Raw genomic sequence first — 15,115 nt, forward strand, 5'->3', positions numbered from 1 at the left:
TCTGCTATGTTGTAAGTGTTGGTTTGATGACTGCTAGCGTGACTGATTGATCCTATTTTATAATCATCACTTGTGGGAACACACTGAGCTACTGTTAGTTGTATGCAGGCGATGCACCATTGGTTTGTAAGTACTCTCGGAGCCTGGCATTGAGTCGACTCATTCCTCTATTGTTGGCTTGTCTACCTCCCCATGCGGCCCGACGCTGCCCCAACGATTGGTTGCCGTGGTCATCAGCATCGCTGCGACCGGAGCCATTCTTGCGGTTTCTGTAGTAGTCATCCCGAATTTGACGTAATCGTGAAAACGCACGCTGCCTGTACTTGCGATAGTCTTCTAGGTAGTCGTCAACGTCAATGTCATGTCTGTCAATTGTCCTCCTTATGGACACCAGGTTATTTCTCCAGGAGTTTCTTCTGTATGAAGGGTATGAACGGTATGAAGGGTAGTCGTCATCGTCATCATCGTCACCATCGCCGTCTGATGCATAATATGATCTGTATGCCCGTAAACGTTGCAGCTGCAAAAGACGCCCCTTTGAGGGAGAATTACTTCCCCATCCCTGACTGACGTCGGGCCACACCAGCAGCAGCAGCACGGCGCTCTACAAACAAACACATGGCACTTGAACCATGCTGTTGTTCCTGACAGAACATGTACAATATACGAGTAGTACTATCAGCACACACGTGATGGCACAAAAGGCATGATATCATGAGATACACTATGACCCTGAAGTAAATATATTTGAATATCTGTCCCTTTTCAATGTACACTGTTTATTATTTCTAATAAATGTGTGTCTTTAAAGATGATAAATGTATTTAAAGAACACCATAATTAGACATGTCTGACAAGTATTGGTCCTGTTTGCAATCAGCACATTGGGCGAATTCATCTAATTACATGTATTGATCAAAGTTGTCCTGATATGACAACATAGTTGATCACTTGCGGCTTGTAACATAAAAAACATTAACTCTTATTGATGCTTAGGCTAGTAATAGTAATGTTGGTCTTTTACGTCTCAATGTCGAGGAAAGATGAACGATAATTAGGTTCACGTAGACTGTGTCCCCAATAAATGTGGTATTAAATCAACACGATATTTTACTGAATCACTTTGACAACGCATAGTGGATTTTAACTCTTGATATGTAACAAGTGACGGGAAGCCTATGTCCAGGTGTGACAACGTGAATGACACCATGATTGCAGTGTTACATGCCTTAAGGTCTCACTGCCGCAATCCAATTTCTTTGTTTTCCGTCAGTTCACTGAAAATTGTTTCTGAAATTGCACTTTGCGTTTTCATGGTGTTGTTTGCCTGACAGTGCCTATATTTTATATAGGACATGCACAAACAAAGTGATGTACGAGTATATATGCATATGCAACTAATTTTAATCAAATGATTACACAAATGATACAGATGATTCATTTAATATTTCCAATAACTTATCAATAACGTGGAAATACCTTCTTATGCAGATACATTCTGTGACATCAGGCAATCTTAGTATAGACTAGTAATAGAATATACAACCAAACTCATCAAATTAACTTTCCTTATAAAGTATCTCAATTCATAATTAAATTTTTAATAAATTCGTTTGTGGAAAAAAACCATTTGTAAAATACATCTTTACGTGGAGTAATAAGAACTCACCAGGAGTACTTGTGTAGATACAGCTGACATCGCCGACAGTCCAATGGATCAAGAGCAAACAATTTCGACGACAGTATCCTTCTCCTTTATCTTTTATACTGACGCGGTCGGCAAGGCAGTCATCTGTGCGGAACACTTTTTGACAAGTGCATGATTGCTTCGTCTTACATATTAACAAGATGACAACGTGTCACAGTGGCTCCATACTAAACTGGCATATATGGATCCCCTATCAAACATTACAAAAACTATATGTTTGTAATTGTTTGTCATTTGTAAAAAACCTAGACAGCCGTTAAAACAGACGCATCTATTTGACATCAACATACATGCTATCATGTTCAGGGGACTTTGATTTTAATTTACACAGGAATGACATTCTCATCGAGTCCTACCACCCTCTTAAAGACTGAAACATCGCCATTTATAGAACGATAGTATCACCACATTAACCACCACACCTTGGCTATTCCAATGACAATCTCCTCAACCCATCACCCACATTACTTGTCTACTCCCATTACTATCTCCTCAACCCATCATCCACATCACTTGTCTGCTCCCATTACTATCTCCTCAACCCATCGCCCACATCACTTGTCTGTCCCCATTACTATCTCCTCAACCCATCACCCACATCACTTGTCTGCCCCCATTACTATCTCCTCAACCCATCACCCACATTACTTGTCTGCTCCCATGGCCATCTCCTCAACACATAGATAATCACCAATATTACGTGTCTGTTCCCATGACTATCTCATCAACACATCGATCATCACCATATCAGTTGTCTGCTCCCATCAATATCTCCTCAACACATCGACCATCACCCATATCACTTGTCTGCTCCCATCAATTTCAACACATAGTCGAACCCATCGAGGACTTTTTGGAGAATGTGAAGACTCCCCAACACTGCAGCCTTGTGCATTACCCAGATTGTCAGAAGGGCTGTATTCATGGCAGCAAACCCGGGCACTCTCCCAGTGTCAGTCAACATATTGGGAGGTAACAAACCTAAGGCACCGAGAACAATGGGGAGTCGGACAATTTGGTCCTTGGGATGCAAGCGTGACATTTCAAAAACGAGGTCTGCATATTTCCCATGTTTTTCCTGATTCTTGTCAATCACATTAGTGTCAAAAAGGGACAGAAAATTCAATGATATAAATGATGTCATTGGATTCATGAAAAAGGATAAGATCCGGTTTGTTGGCATTGATTGGTTTGAGGCTGTATACGGACCTATTCCGAAGAATTTTGTATGAATCATTTTCCATGACGCCTTATATTATATACGCCAACATATTCTTCGAAATCAAGACCGCCTCCGTGGTCTAGTGGTAGACCGTCCACCCGGAGAGCGGAAGGTCCGGGGTTCGATCCCCAGCCGCGTCATACCAAAAGACGTTAAAAGATGGTACATGTTGTTACCCGGTCTGGCGCTCGGCATTAAGGACTGGTCGGCTCGGAGTCAGTATGCTGTGCCTGAGTGGGGTATTCATGTTAAACTGCGGCATGGTATCTCAGTGGGCTGGCACTATAAATCGGCATCAGTCCTGACTAGTACAAGCAGCCACACAAACACACACACACGCACATGCACGTCGCTATATAAGTACAATAATCTTGGACGCGACGTTAAACCAAATTTCACCTCAACTTCTTCGAAATCACAAGCATGGCGGAGACGGAAAGATCTATCCACGCCATCATGTCGATTAAGCTAGGCATCCACCGAGAATGTGTTGGACAGTCTCATTAAATGCATTGCATAATCTACATTTCATATTGAGATTTTGATGCACATTGACGGTTTCGAGAGGGAAGTGACAGGTCCTCAGCCTTCTGTTTAACTTTTCAAGCCCGCCGACTTCATCCAAGCGAAGGACTCTGCAGGGTTGCTGATATTCTCAACACACTGCATATAAACTCGATGAAGCGATCGTTCAGATAGCCTCTCCTTGAAAAACCACCCAGACCTTTTCGGAGAATGTGAAGACTCCCCAACTTAACCCAACTGCAGCCTTCTTCATTACCTACTTTGTCAGTAGAGAAATGGGGGCATAACAATATATCCATGGTGATATGAGAAGATATATGGATTGAGCAGAAAGGCATGTTTTCAATCTAAAGATTTGTTTAGCATTACACGTATTCGACTGCCAAAAAGGATGCAATGTGTGAAGCCAATTTCTGGTGTCGCTCGCCTTGATATTGCTGGAATATTGCTTAAAGCGGCGTAATACCATACTCACTCATTGACTTTGTAACTTTTACTTTGTAAAATAGGTCAACGGCCACAGTAAAGTGTTTTTCAATGTGAACAAGTGAACAAGCTATGCTGTGTTCATGCAATCCTATGTTGTTTAATAGTCACATGCGAGTTGCGTGATTTTGCAATGACGCCCCAGAAGATTATTAACATAAAGATTTACGAGGTATATGATGAGGCTATAACGTCTCGAGGATAATCATGTAGGATTGTGATTGAAAACTTTTCGCCAATCATCAATCAAGATCAACGTTGTACACGATCATTACTTTGTCATAACTGTATACTTTATGACACAGGTATGAGTCATTACAGTTAACTTTCATCACGGAATATATATTATATTTATTTACATTGAACTATTGCATGCACACTTGTCATCTGTCATCTTCCGTGTCTTTAAAAAAACACAGGTCACCCATACATAGGAATAATCATTACAAAACATACACTTACATGTCTTACATGTAAACATGACAACTAAATGTCCATTCAAATACATGATATGTCGACCTCTGACCATTTCACACCACGACGGAACAAATGATCTCTTCAGTGTAGTGATACCTCCAAAATATCAATGGCGTGAGACCACCCCTCGGTGAGAGTTTACTGCCCCACAGGTGACAACCGTCACAAACACATGCCAAGGCACCTCAACAAACAAGGGATACCTCGACAAAGAGCCGCCCTACAGAAACTTCAAGCTGTTAACAAGAGTGACTATTTCAAAAACGTTAAACTCCTTTGTTATAATTAACATGTCCCCTGCGATAAACGCCAGCCACCACAAACAGGTGGCCACAGCACACTGACATGTGGGTTGACCGCGTGCATACTAACAATACTGACGAAACGAGTACTGTTAGAATGAATACATGCATTTAGGTATTGTTTTAATGTTCGATATATCATTTTCCTATGTGAATGCTGATAAATCATACTCGTGTGTTTATATACCTCAGCAGTCTTCGACATTATATGAAAAATAAATAGCAATAGTATACATATTTTAGAAAATATTTTAGATCCATTGCCGAAATGCAGGAAATATCCTTTCATCATATTAAAGTCGGTATAAAGGTTAAGTAGCCGTATTTGCACGTGCAGCATGCTTACAGCTTTTTCTCCATGCAATTTCTCCCAGTTTGGTTTCAAGATGCTGTATATTGGCGAAAAATCAACAAATGTTGTGTTCGGGTGCAATAAATTAGTGTTAGGTCAATATTCAAAATTAGCAATGACATTTTTATTGAGTTTCAAGCCTTCGTCTTTGATAACAGTCAAGTTTGAAAAACAGATTTCAAAAAATCGAGTCTGGGCCAGACAATCCACTGATTGATATGAGCATCGATCCACGCAATTGGGATCGATGACATGCACGAACCAAGTCAGCGAGCCTGACCACCCGATCCCGTTAGTCACCTTTTACGGCAAGCATGGGTTGCTGAAGACCTATTCTATCCCGGAATCTTCAAGGGTCAGTATATTTTAGTGCCCTATGGTACATGCTGCCTATATATTTAAGTAGAAGTTTAGGTATACTCAGAGATGCTTTACAAGAAGATGGTATGATCAAGAATGCCATTGTAGTAAGCAGTAAGCCCGACGAGCACTTCGAACGTACAGAAATTGTTTCTTATAATGTAAATATCTTGGATTCTATTTTGCTTATGGAAATGTCGGGACAAAATGGTAAAAGAACAAAGGGATACTATTAACAAGGGGGAAATGTTTTACAAATATGTTATCACGTTACATGCCACATATTGAGGATTGAAAATAGGGAATATTACAAACTGTATTTAAGTATATTAAACCTCCCAAGGGTCAAAATGATAACGCACATCGGACATAATCCGGGACCAGTAATAATAATACGGACGACAGACAGTCGCGAATCGTGAGGGGGCACGGGTGACCTGGTCGTCTAAGGCGCTGCGATTTGCTGTGCAGAGTTACGTCCCACACCAGAAACCTTTGATTAGGGGTTCGAATCCCGGTTCGCCCCGATTATGTTTTCAGGTTTGTCAGCACCATACCCGTGTCGTGGGTTTCACCGAAGATGTAAACGTCTGAGACCTGCATCACTTCGGGCTTTCCTCCCACATTAAGCTGACACACCGTGATATAACTGGAATACTGTTAAAAGCGGCGTTAAACCCAACTCACTAACTCGCTATCTTGAACTATGTTAATTCTTTATATAAATTGATTGTTTATTCACTCAGGTCTTAAGTTGTGTTGGTTGGTCGTTTACAGTTCAGAAAGCTCTTAAATCTCTCATGAGAAATGTTTACTATATCGCCTGTGTAACGTGTCGTGGGTCGTCGATCATCCATAATCATAGCACATTTTTTATTAACATTTTCTTTCGTGGTGGCAATTTAAGGTCTTCGTGGTCTTGTATCATCGTCGAGGCTCTTTTCCCCTATTGAATACCGCTGTCCACACCTTAACAATGGCAAAGGAAGGACTATCATCCCCAACTGTTGACACCATGTCCACACGAAAGACTACTAGAGTCCTTCAGTTGGAAATCATTGATGACAGTGCCGTAGCCAATTTTGTCCCTTTTCATCAACAGAGAATATCTTGTCTTCCTGGTTTTGTAATTGATTCAAATGCAGCCTGTAAGCCTTGGAAGTATTGTTCTAAATATATGCAAAATGGTAAGAGTGTACCATATACCTTTCGAGTTAGGCTAAGAACCTTTCAGCCATCCATCGTATTCATACTCACATATCTGCCCAAAATCAATATACAGCATATCCTGTCCTTCTACTCAAGAGAAGGCGCCCATCAGTTCATGATCAGACAAATTGTTTTCAAACTGTTTCCAAATGTATGCATCTTTATTGAATTTAGGAATGTTGAATCTAGGAATATTGAACTTACGAATATTGAACTTAAGAATATTTATAAAATTAAAACGCGAAAGATAACACCACATCACTGTGTCCTTTGCAAGGCTCGAAGGCAGACGTATATTTGATCCACATGGTGTGCCAAGATATTATTGCGGGGGAACATCTATATGATTTTGAAATATGGATTTAATGTCATTATCATGTGCTAATGTGTGTGGCAGTTTCACGTTTTCCTATAACTAGTAAATATATGTCGATCTAATTGTACACGTTAAACGATAACGTTGTTTTAGCATTTTAGCCATGCCTATTCCTAGTACATGATTTGTAGCCTATTCAAAAATCTGATATTCCTGTTTTATGTGCACATTTCTTTGAAATAACCCTGGTAGTAAATCATGTTGTTTGTACACCGACTCATTTGAACAACCACATGGCTTATATTGGCTTAACGATTCTTTGCTTCATGCTTTGGTTCACTGAAAATGGTCCTCGGCGTATAGAAAGGCAATGATCAGATTCGAAATTCTGCATGTTTGACAATATCATATAAAGCACACAATCGTCAATTCTTTCCGTTAGGCATTTTCTACAGACATATTTCCCGTTGAAATGGACACAAGCAAGTTTTTATTTGCCTCATCATGTTTTATAATATATATAATTTATCAAGTCAAAATGACAAATGGGTTTTAGCAAGAAAACAATGATGTACAATCTCCGTTGATTATTTGACGTAGTTAAGTGGGTGTTCTGTTGCTATAAAATCTGACATTTTTGTTTCAAAACGTTGGCTTTTAGCGCCTGAGGCATAAGACAACGCCCACTTGGTTTGCACATGTTAGGTTTCTTCCCACTCCACACTCACAAATCGTTGATCTATCCATTATCTAGTGTCAGACACATGAAAGACAGATGGGCATTCACCTCGCGGTTGTCTGGTTGTAGCAAGTACACAATAATAGAAGCAATAAACTGTCAGGTAGTGATTGAGGTGATGGAGCGAACTATGTAGCATAACACACGCAGAGAGATATCATAACGTGGAGTTATTTCAAACATCTCTCTCAACCTTGAATCGGATACATATCACAGACACACTGTCTATATTTGAATATCCCTTGGTGAGAATATGTGTTAACTAGCTAATTGACATCCTATAAGATCACGGATATATGAATGAGAGAAGAGTGACACGAATATTTTTTATGTTTTATTTTCTTAAGCATTTAAACGGTTTTGCATAATAATATATTCAAAGAAATAAAGCATGACAGATTGACCAAAGCTTATGAAAGTAATATCTATTACAATAAATAACTGAAGTATACTTTGTTAACTTAAAACATTCAGTGAGATCCTGTATAAATTGGAATGTTGGTGAATAGTTATTAGTTCTAAAGTTGAAAATGATTCGTTTTGACAAATAATGATAAGGTTTAAAGGATTGTTATTTTTGGATAAATAATCAAAAGGAATATTTTGCTTTGATATTGTTACTGGGCTTTGTGTTGTGTTTCCATGTCTCGCCAGACAGAGCTCACTTTGTTTCCTTTCCCTTAACTGAACCTAACTTATGACACTCAGCCCGCCATTAAAGGTACAACATTAATCCATCAACATATTCATCATTTTGCAAATATACAGTATATATAAAAAGATACAGGACAGGGCATATATGTATAACATCTTCTGTTTCGTTAGAACAACAGCTACAACTTGTACTGTCTACGTATCCCATTTTATTAAGAAGACAGTTTCTTGGTAATATATGATGTACAAATTGACACTGGAACCCTTGTAGTTTAGTCAAATATTGGACACCACCTTGGTATTGATATTGATATTGATATTGCGCATGTATTAATTCTAGCATTTGGGGACATTTCATACTTTCACATATAATTTGACTTCTCATTTTTCTGTCGAGTTTGGCTCACCTTGTCTGCAACCCCTAGCTATTTTGAAAACTGGACATCCAAAGCCATCAGTTGGTACACGTGTTTGAATTTCGTTGTAAAAGGTTTTTTATCCATCTTCTTATTGAAATTCCAAAGCCAAAAATGCTGAGTGTTTCGTCTATAAATTTCCAATCAACTTTATCAAAGGTCGTTTCAAAATCTACAAGTAATAATAAACCTGGTATCTGATAGGTACCCGTGTAGTCCAGTAGATTATTTCACCAATGCATTTTCCAGCTATAAATCCTTTTTGGTCCTCGTTATTCAGGATGTTTAAGACAGATATTACACTTTGTGATATTGCCAATGATGAGACTTCATAAAATACTGATAGTAAGCTTACTGGTCGCCAGTTTTTCAAATGTTGTTTTGGTTTATTTCCGTTTGGGATACACGTTATTAGTTCCTTTCTTTGTGGTATTGAAAAATTCATTATTGTTAGCGTCATTTAAGGATTTTATTAGATATTTCCCAAGGTCATTCCAGTAAGAAATAAATTCCGCCATATATCCATCTGGTCCAGGACTCCTGTCATTATTATTTGTTTAACAGCTTCTTGTACCTCATTTGTAGGTCAGCTTACCTTCTAACCTTGTGCTATTTCATAAGTTACTTTAGGGATATCTTATTATTTTAGTAGCGACATAAGGTCTATTTTTGAAATATCCTTTTTTTAAGTTCAGTTTGGAATAATAGATTTTTGCTTCCTTTGGCATATCATCATTTAATCATTCTGCCATGTTCCAGTTCTATTCTGTTTATAGCTTTATTTCGATAGTTTCTTAAAACTTACTCCATCCATTGTGTTTTTGCCCGTACCATTAAACCTATTGTTGTATGCTTTATGATTTCTTCTAAATCTATATTAACTATTTTAATCACTGGTAGAATTTCCTCTTTTGCTCTGGGAATTCACCAAAATATTTAGTCAGAAGAACTTTTCTTGAGTTTTTCTTTCCTGTATATGTTGCTTTTCCTTTTTGTAGAGTAAATAATGTATTGTCTTACCTCTTATCGTAATAAGCAGTGTTTCCTAGAAAAGCTGTAGTCTATATAAAATTCGGTTTCTATTATATTATCATTTTTATACTGCTGCTTTGTTTCTTCAATGGCAGTCTTAACGAATTTAAGAAACGTTTCGTCTTTTAATTGATCTTCCCAAAAACCCTTGCCCCTTTTGAGCTCTGTGAGTTTAAAAGTCAATGTCATTGGTGAGTGGTCCGATCTGAAACAAAGTTCTCTTTTCATAACGAAAGGCAACACATTATGGGAAATTAAGAAGTAGTCACAGCGCCGTATATATCTTTTACTGAGGGGGTTATGTTCACCCATACATCTATTAGATCAATTCGTCCTTAAGTTCTATGTATAGTTTTTGGGTTATTTACATTTTTGTAATTGGATGCATCATTTGAATAATTTTGAATTTTATTCCAATCTCCACACAAAACAAAATGATCAGTATCGAGAGATCTAATTGCCGTGTTTAAATTATAAACATTATAACATTAAAGGCATATAAACGGAGAAACATAACATTGTCAGCAAAGTGAATGCTTCACCTACCCACGGGTTTCATGGGCTCGGATTAATTCCATCTGGTAGTCGTCGCGTTGTTTGCAAAAAGGAAATTGTGCTCCAAAGGAATGTCCAAAGGACCAGAAACCTATGATTTTGGGTTCGAATCCCGGTTCGTCCCGATTATGTTTCTACTATTGATAATCCGACGCGACACATGAGGACATCACGTCACATCACAACACAAATGCTGCACATCAAACATAAAGCCAAACATGACGCAAATATGATCACAAGTGTTTCCCGCCCAAACAAGGCAGGTGCAGCACTGGTGAACGCACACGTGTCCCAAAGGGATTAACAACATCAATAACAAAACGTGCGGCGTTAGAGTAGCAGTTGTAGTGAAGAAATTATCTCGCACTCAGAAAGCACAAACAAAACAAACTGGGGGATTTTATGGGTTCGGACTTCAAGGATAACTATAATCTAGAAAACGTCGCTTTTTGTCAAACATTAGTGTCCTGTTACATTTTCACTGTAAGCCTTCGCGTGTTTTCGATCTCAATGTAAACAAAGTCAAATGTCCAGGTAATAATAAAGTTGTTATTAATACTAGGACCTGTGAAGATCCGGGATAGTATAGGTCTTCAGTAACCCATGCTTGCAGTAACAATCTATTGTGGAAACATGAACAATAATTTGTCCTAATGATGAAACCTTTTTTATTTCAAACTTATCCATTTCGTGAATAGTAAAATTCAGTGTCAACTTAATACATATAAAACATTGAGGATTGTGTACTCACACTATGACAATGGCTGTGTGTATATTGTGTTATGACTTTTTTGCTGTCGCCGTTATGACTAAAGGTTGTGGCGTTTTTTTACTTTTTCTGTTGCCGTTTTGACTTTACCTTTTGAGGCCGTTATGACATGAGGCCGTTTTGACCCGCTCCCTTTGAAATTACAAGGTTCGCATTTATGTTCAGTTGTGCAATGCCCTGTGTCTAGTAGGTTCGGTGGGGTAGCCATGTGGTTAAAGCGATCGTTTGTAACGCCGAAGACCCTGGTTCGATTTCCCACATGGGTACAATGTGTGAAGCTCATTTATAGTGTCCCCCGCCGTGGCATATGCTAAAAGCGATGTTAAGCCATACTTACTCACTGTGCCGAATTGGCGATCGTACACGAACGACGGCCGCGGAGTCACGGCAAAAAGCTTGCTTCAACGCAAGCACGGGGTCGGTATTGTAGATCATACATCGTGGATACCGATTAATTCTAAAGTACGCAACTACGTGTATGTTGCACATTCGACATGAAGGTTTGGTGGACTGTCATCTACCGTATGTATGCAGGTACTGATTCTATGTAGATAGATAGATTCTAGCGTGTCGGGTTACCTATTTAGACACAATATACTGACTTCGAGCCAATCAGTCCTTGTTGTATTTTCTTAATTGTGTGACTCACAGAATCCGGGACAGTGTTCATTAAATACAAATCGTGAACGACAAACACATACTCTCTGCGTCACCTCTGACGTTTGTTAAACCTTAGGCACTAATCTCAACTGTTATCTAAGTGGCACAATTCAGCTTAACGCTATAGTATGTATTGTTTCCAACTATGCGTTCATTTCTTGGGCTTTTTATCAATCTTTTAGAATACAGCGCATAATATGTGCATTACTCCTTTTACTTCATGTTGTCAAGAACAAGATTAATGGAGATTAAATTATGACAGCTTGTGAACTAGATGTACCTTTCAGATGCAGAATATTGTGATGGCAAATAATAGTAATGAGACAAATAGGAGCAACCATGTGTAGCATCCACGAGTTGGAAATGTCACAGTGCTTTCCGAAAAAGAGTGTTTTAATCATTTAAAAAAGAAGAAGTCCATGGATGGTGCAAGTTTGATTTATAGCGTCCCTTGGGCACACCAGAAACCTTTGATTGTGGGTTCGAATCCCGGTTCGCCCCGATTATGTTTCTAGGTTTGTCAGCACCATACCCGTGCTCGTGGGTTTCACCAAAGTGGTAAACGTCTGAGACCTGCATCACTTCGTGCTTTCCTTCCACATTAATCTGACACACCGTGATATAACTGGAATACTGTTAAAAGCGGCGTTAAACCCAACTCACTCACTTACTCACTCTAGCGGGATGAACTCCGGAGAACTGCCTTGAAGCTGAAAGATCTCTGGACAAAAGATTTCAGTTTCCTCCTTGGTCCTCCTTTCCTAGCTTGGGAGTTCCGTGAGGTAATCTTGACACTTGGTGGTAAGACTGATACGCAACAGTTAAGATCTTGTGATCTTATTATCTTCATTATTGCGACCATAATGAGTCACAATACTAAATATTTCCAGCTACGTTTGTACATGTAGCTAAGATTGACGCTATCGAACAAATGCTTGTACAAACGTTTAAGATCAATAATAGAACATAAATCGTTATATTCTCTGAAGACACTGATGGCGCCAGTTAGGTGTTTAACACAATATTCAATTAATTTAATTTCATGAAGTGTAGCGACCCCTTCTACAAGTAGTTTGACGTGTTATGGTTAGTTATAGATATGATCAAGTGTTAGAAATCTATTATCGCTGTGCTGCACACTGACATTGTACATTGATGTATTTTGGATTATACTTATATTTTACATGTGCACATTAACAAGTCGGGTATGATGCATATAAATCGTATGATCGGTTACAGATTGAACAGTTTCGGAACCAAAATGCATCAACATACCCGACACAATGCACGTGAACCTCTGTGCACGAGGGCACGGGACCATTGTTGATTTAGGCAAGACGTCGTCATATCGATATTAGCCGTTAGTATTGTTGATATGCATTACTCTCAGTGACACGTTTTGTTTCAATGTTTCATTTATGAGCAGATTGGAAATGTGTCGTCGTCCTCTCGTGATGAACGTCCAAGGCTATTGGCATGCTTCGGACTGGTAGACTTCAGTGAGAGGTAGTCAGTATGTTTAATGTGTCTCAGTGTGACACAAAATGTTAATGATCAGCCCCGGACAGGGCCCCCAACGTCAACAACACAAGTTCAGGATCGACTAATCCGAAATCAGGCGTTAAGAAATCGAGTCTAAACAGCCATGCAACTTGCAATTCACTCGCAGCAGGTCACCAGAGTTCAGGTTACTGACCTGACGATTAGACATTCTCTTCATGCAGCTAGTCGTCATGGTCCATGACTACGTGTTGTACCATCGTCGACACATTCTAGCCAGACGCCACTGGTGTTGAGCACAATGTAACTGAGGGAATCGCCGATGGTTTATGTTCTGCTGTTTTCAGATGAGTCCTCATTCAGTCTCGATTGTCTGGATAGACGTGGTGTGTCTCTACCCTGTTTCAAGTTAAGGTGACGCCTAAGTATGTTCAGGGTGAAATAATCTGTGTCACCTCTATATATGTTACAGGGAATATGTATAATTAGGGAATATGTATGATCCCTGAAATTTTCAGGGAAAATATTGAATGTCCCCTTTCACTCAGGGAATATATATAATCCCTAAATGTTTCAGGTATTATACATATTCCCTGATTTAACATCAATGTTTTAAGGCATATTCCCTGAAATTACTTTTGAGGCTCTTATATGGTCAAACTTGATAAAAAACACAAATTGTTTATGAGAAGACAAATATATTTGACATGATAACAAATTATACCTTTCACTTAACTAACCAATTACCGTAGTCTTCACTGTAATCAAAACAATGCCATATCAAATGCTACTTAACAAACAATTTTGATTACAGTTAAAACTAATTGTTAACTTAAGTGAAAGGTATTTGTTATCATGTCAAATACATTTGTTTTCTCGATTGTTTGATCAAGTTTGACCATATGAGAGCCTCAAAAGTAAATTCAGGGAATATGTCTTACAAACTTGATGTTAAATGACTTAACAAACAAGAACAATTTAGTTTTTGTTGACACATGTCAGACTTGAGTGGCATAAATTTGGTGTTAAATCAGCGAATATGTATAATACCTGAACAATTTAGGGATTATTTAGGGATTATGTATATTCCCTGTGTGAATCAGACGTTAAATATATTCAATGAAAATAAAGAAAGTCTAACATTAACTAAACAACATTTATAACATGAATTAGATAAAAGTCAATGGCAGTATTTTAGGTTTATGAAAATTGAACCTGTACATGTCTACATGTATTAAGACAGAATTTCCCAAGAATTTGCGCAATCGTTAGTTAAGCATCGTGACATTAGTCACAAGTGTGGAAGGGAAACATTATCATTTATCCAGAGATTATCAAGGCAGGAGTTTGGCAATCGTATTTTCTGGAAGTGCCACCGAATTTGTGCTTAAATAATTTACTTGCAATGGTCTTGATAAAATTCGTGCTTCTTTATTTTGAAAATAATGTTGAGATGTTCGTTTCTGAAAATATTGCCTAAAATGATAAAATCCATGCCCTTGTTGGCAAACTTAATTTGTTTTGTTTGCTTGTTTCTTGTTTAACACCACAGCACAGCTACAACTATATACCGGCGGTCTGTAAATAATCGAGTCTGGAACAGACAGTCAGGTGATTAGCATCATGTGCATCGATCTAAGCAATTGGGATACGATGACATGCATCTACGAAGTCAGCGCGTCTGACCACCTGATCCCAATGATCATAGTCGCCTCTTAAGACAAGCATTGCAGTTGCCGAAGACCAACTGAAACCCGAACACCTTCTTATCATTATGGCTTCCAGAATCTTGTTTTTTTTCCAAATCGAAGTCTCTGAATTTCCCAAAGCTGA

The 15,115-nt window shown here is 38.6% G+C and overlaps 1 protein-coding gene across 1 annotated transcript; it reads right to left on the reverse strand.

The window, feature by feature from the left end:
* Positions 1-94: 94 nt before the first annotated feature.
* LOC139472927 (uncharacterized) lies at positions 95-1,699 on the reverse strand. The gene is made up of 2 exons (XM_071255406.1): positions 1,670-1,699; positions 95-604 (listed from the first exon to the last, which is right to left on the reverse strand). The coding sequence occupies exons 1-2, from the start codon at positions 1,697-1,699 to the stop codon at positions 95-97; spliced, it is 540 nt and encodes a 179-aa protein (XP_071111507.1).
* Positions 1,700-15,115: the final 13,416 nt, after the last annotated feature.

Source organism: Haliotis cracherodii, unplaced genomic scaffold, assembly GCF_022045235.1.
Source record: "Haliotis cracherodii isolate W230 unplaced genomic scaffold, xgHalCrac1.p SCAF_26, whole genome shotgun sequence".
NCBI lineage: Eukaryota > Metazoa > Mollusca > Gastropoda > Lepetellida > Haliotidae > Haliotis > Haliotis cracherodii.

Bases quoted from the DNA above. Each gene is read 5' to 3' on its own strand.
- LOC139472927 (XM_071255406.1), bottom strand. From the start codon at position 1,699: ATGTCAGCTGTATCTACACAAGTACTCCTG. The intron at 605-1,669 runs GTGAGTTCTTAT...GTTTGTTTGTAG, and splicing joins TATCTACACAAGTACTCCTG to AGCGCCGTGCTGCTGCTGCT.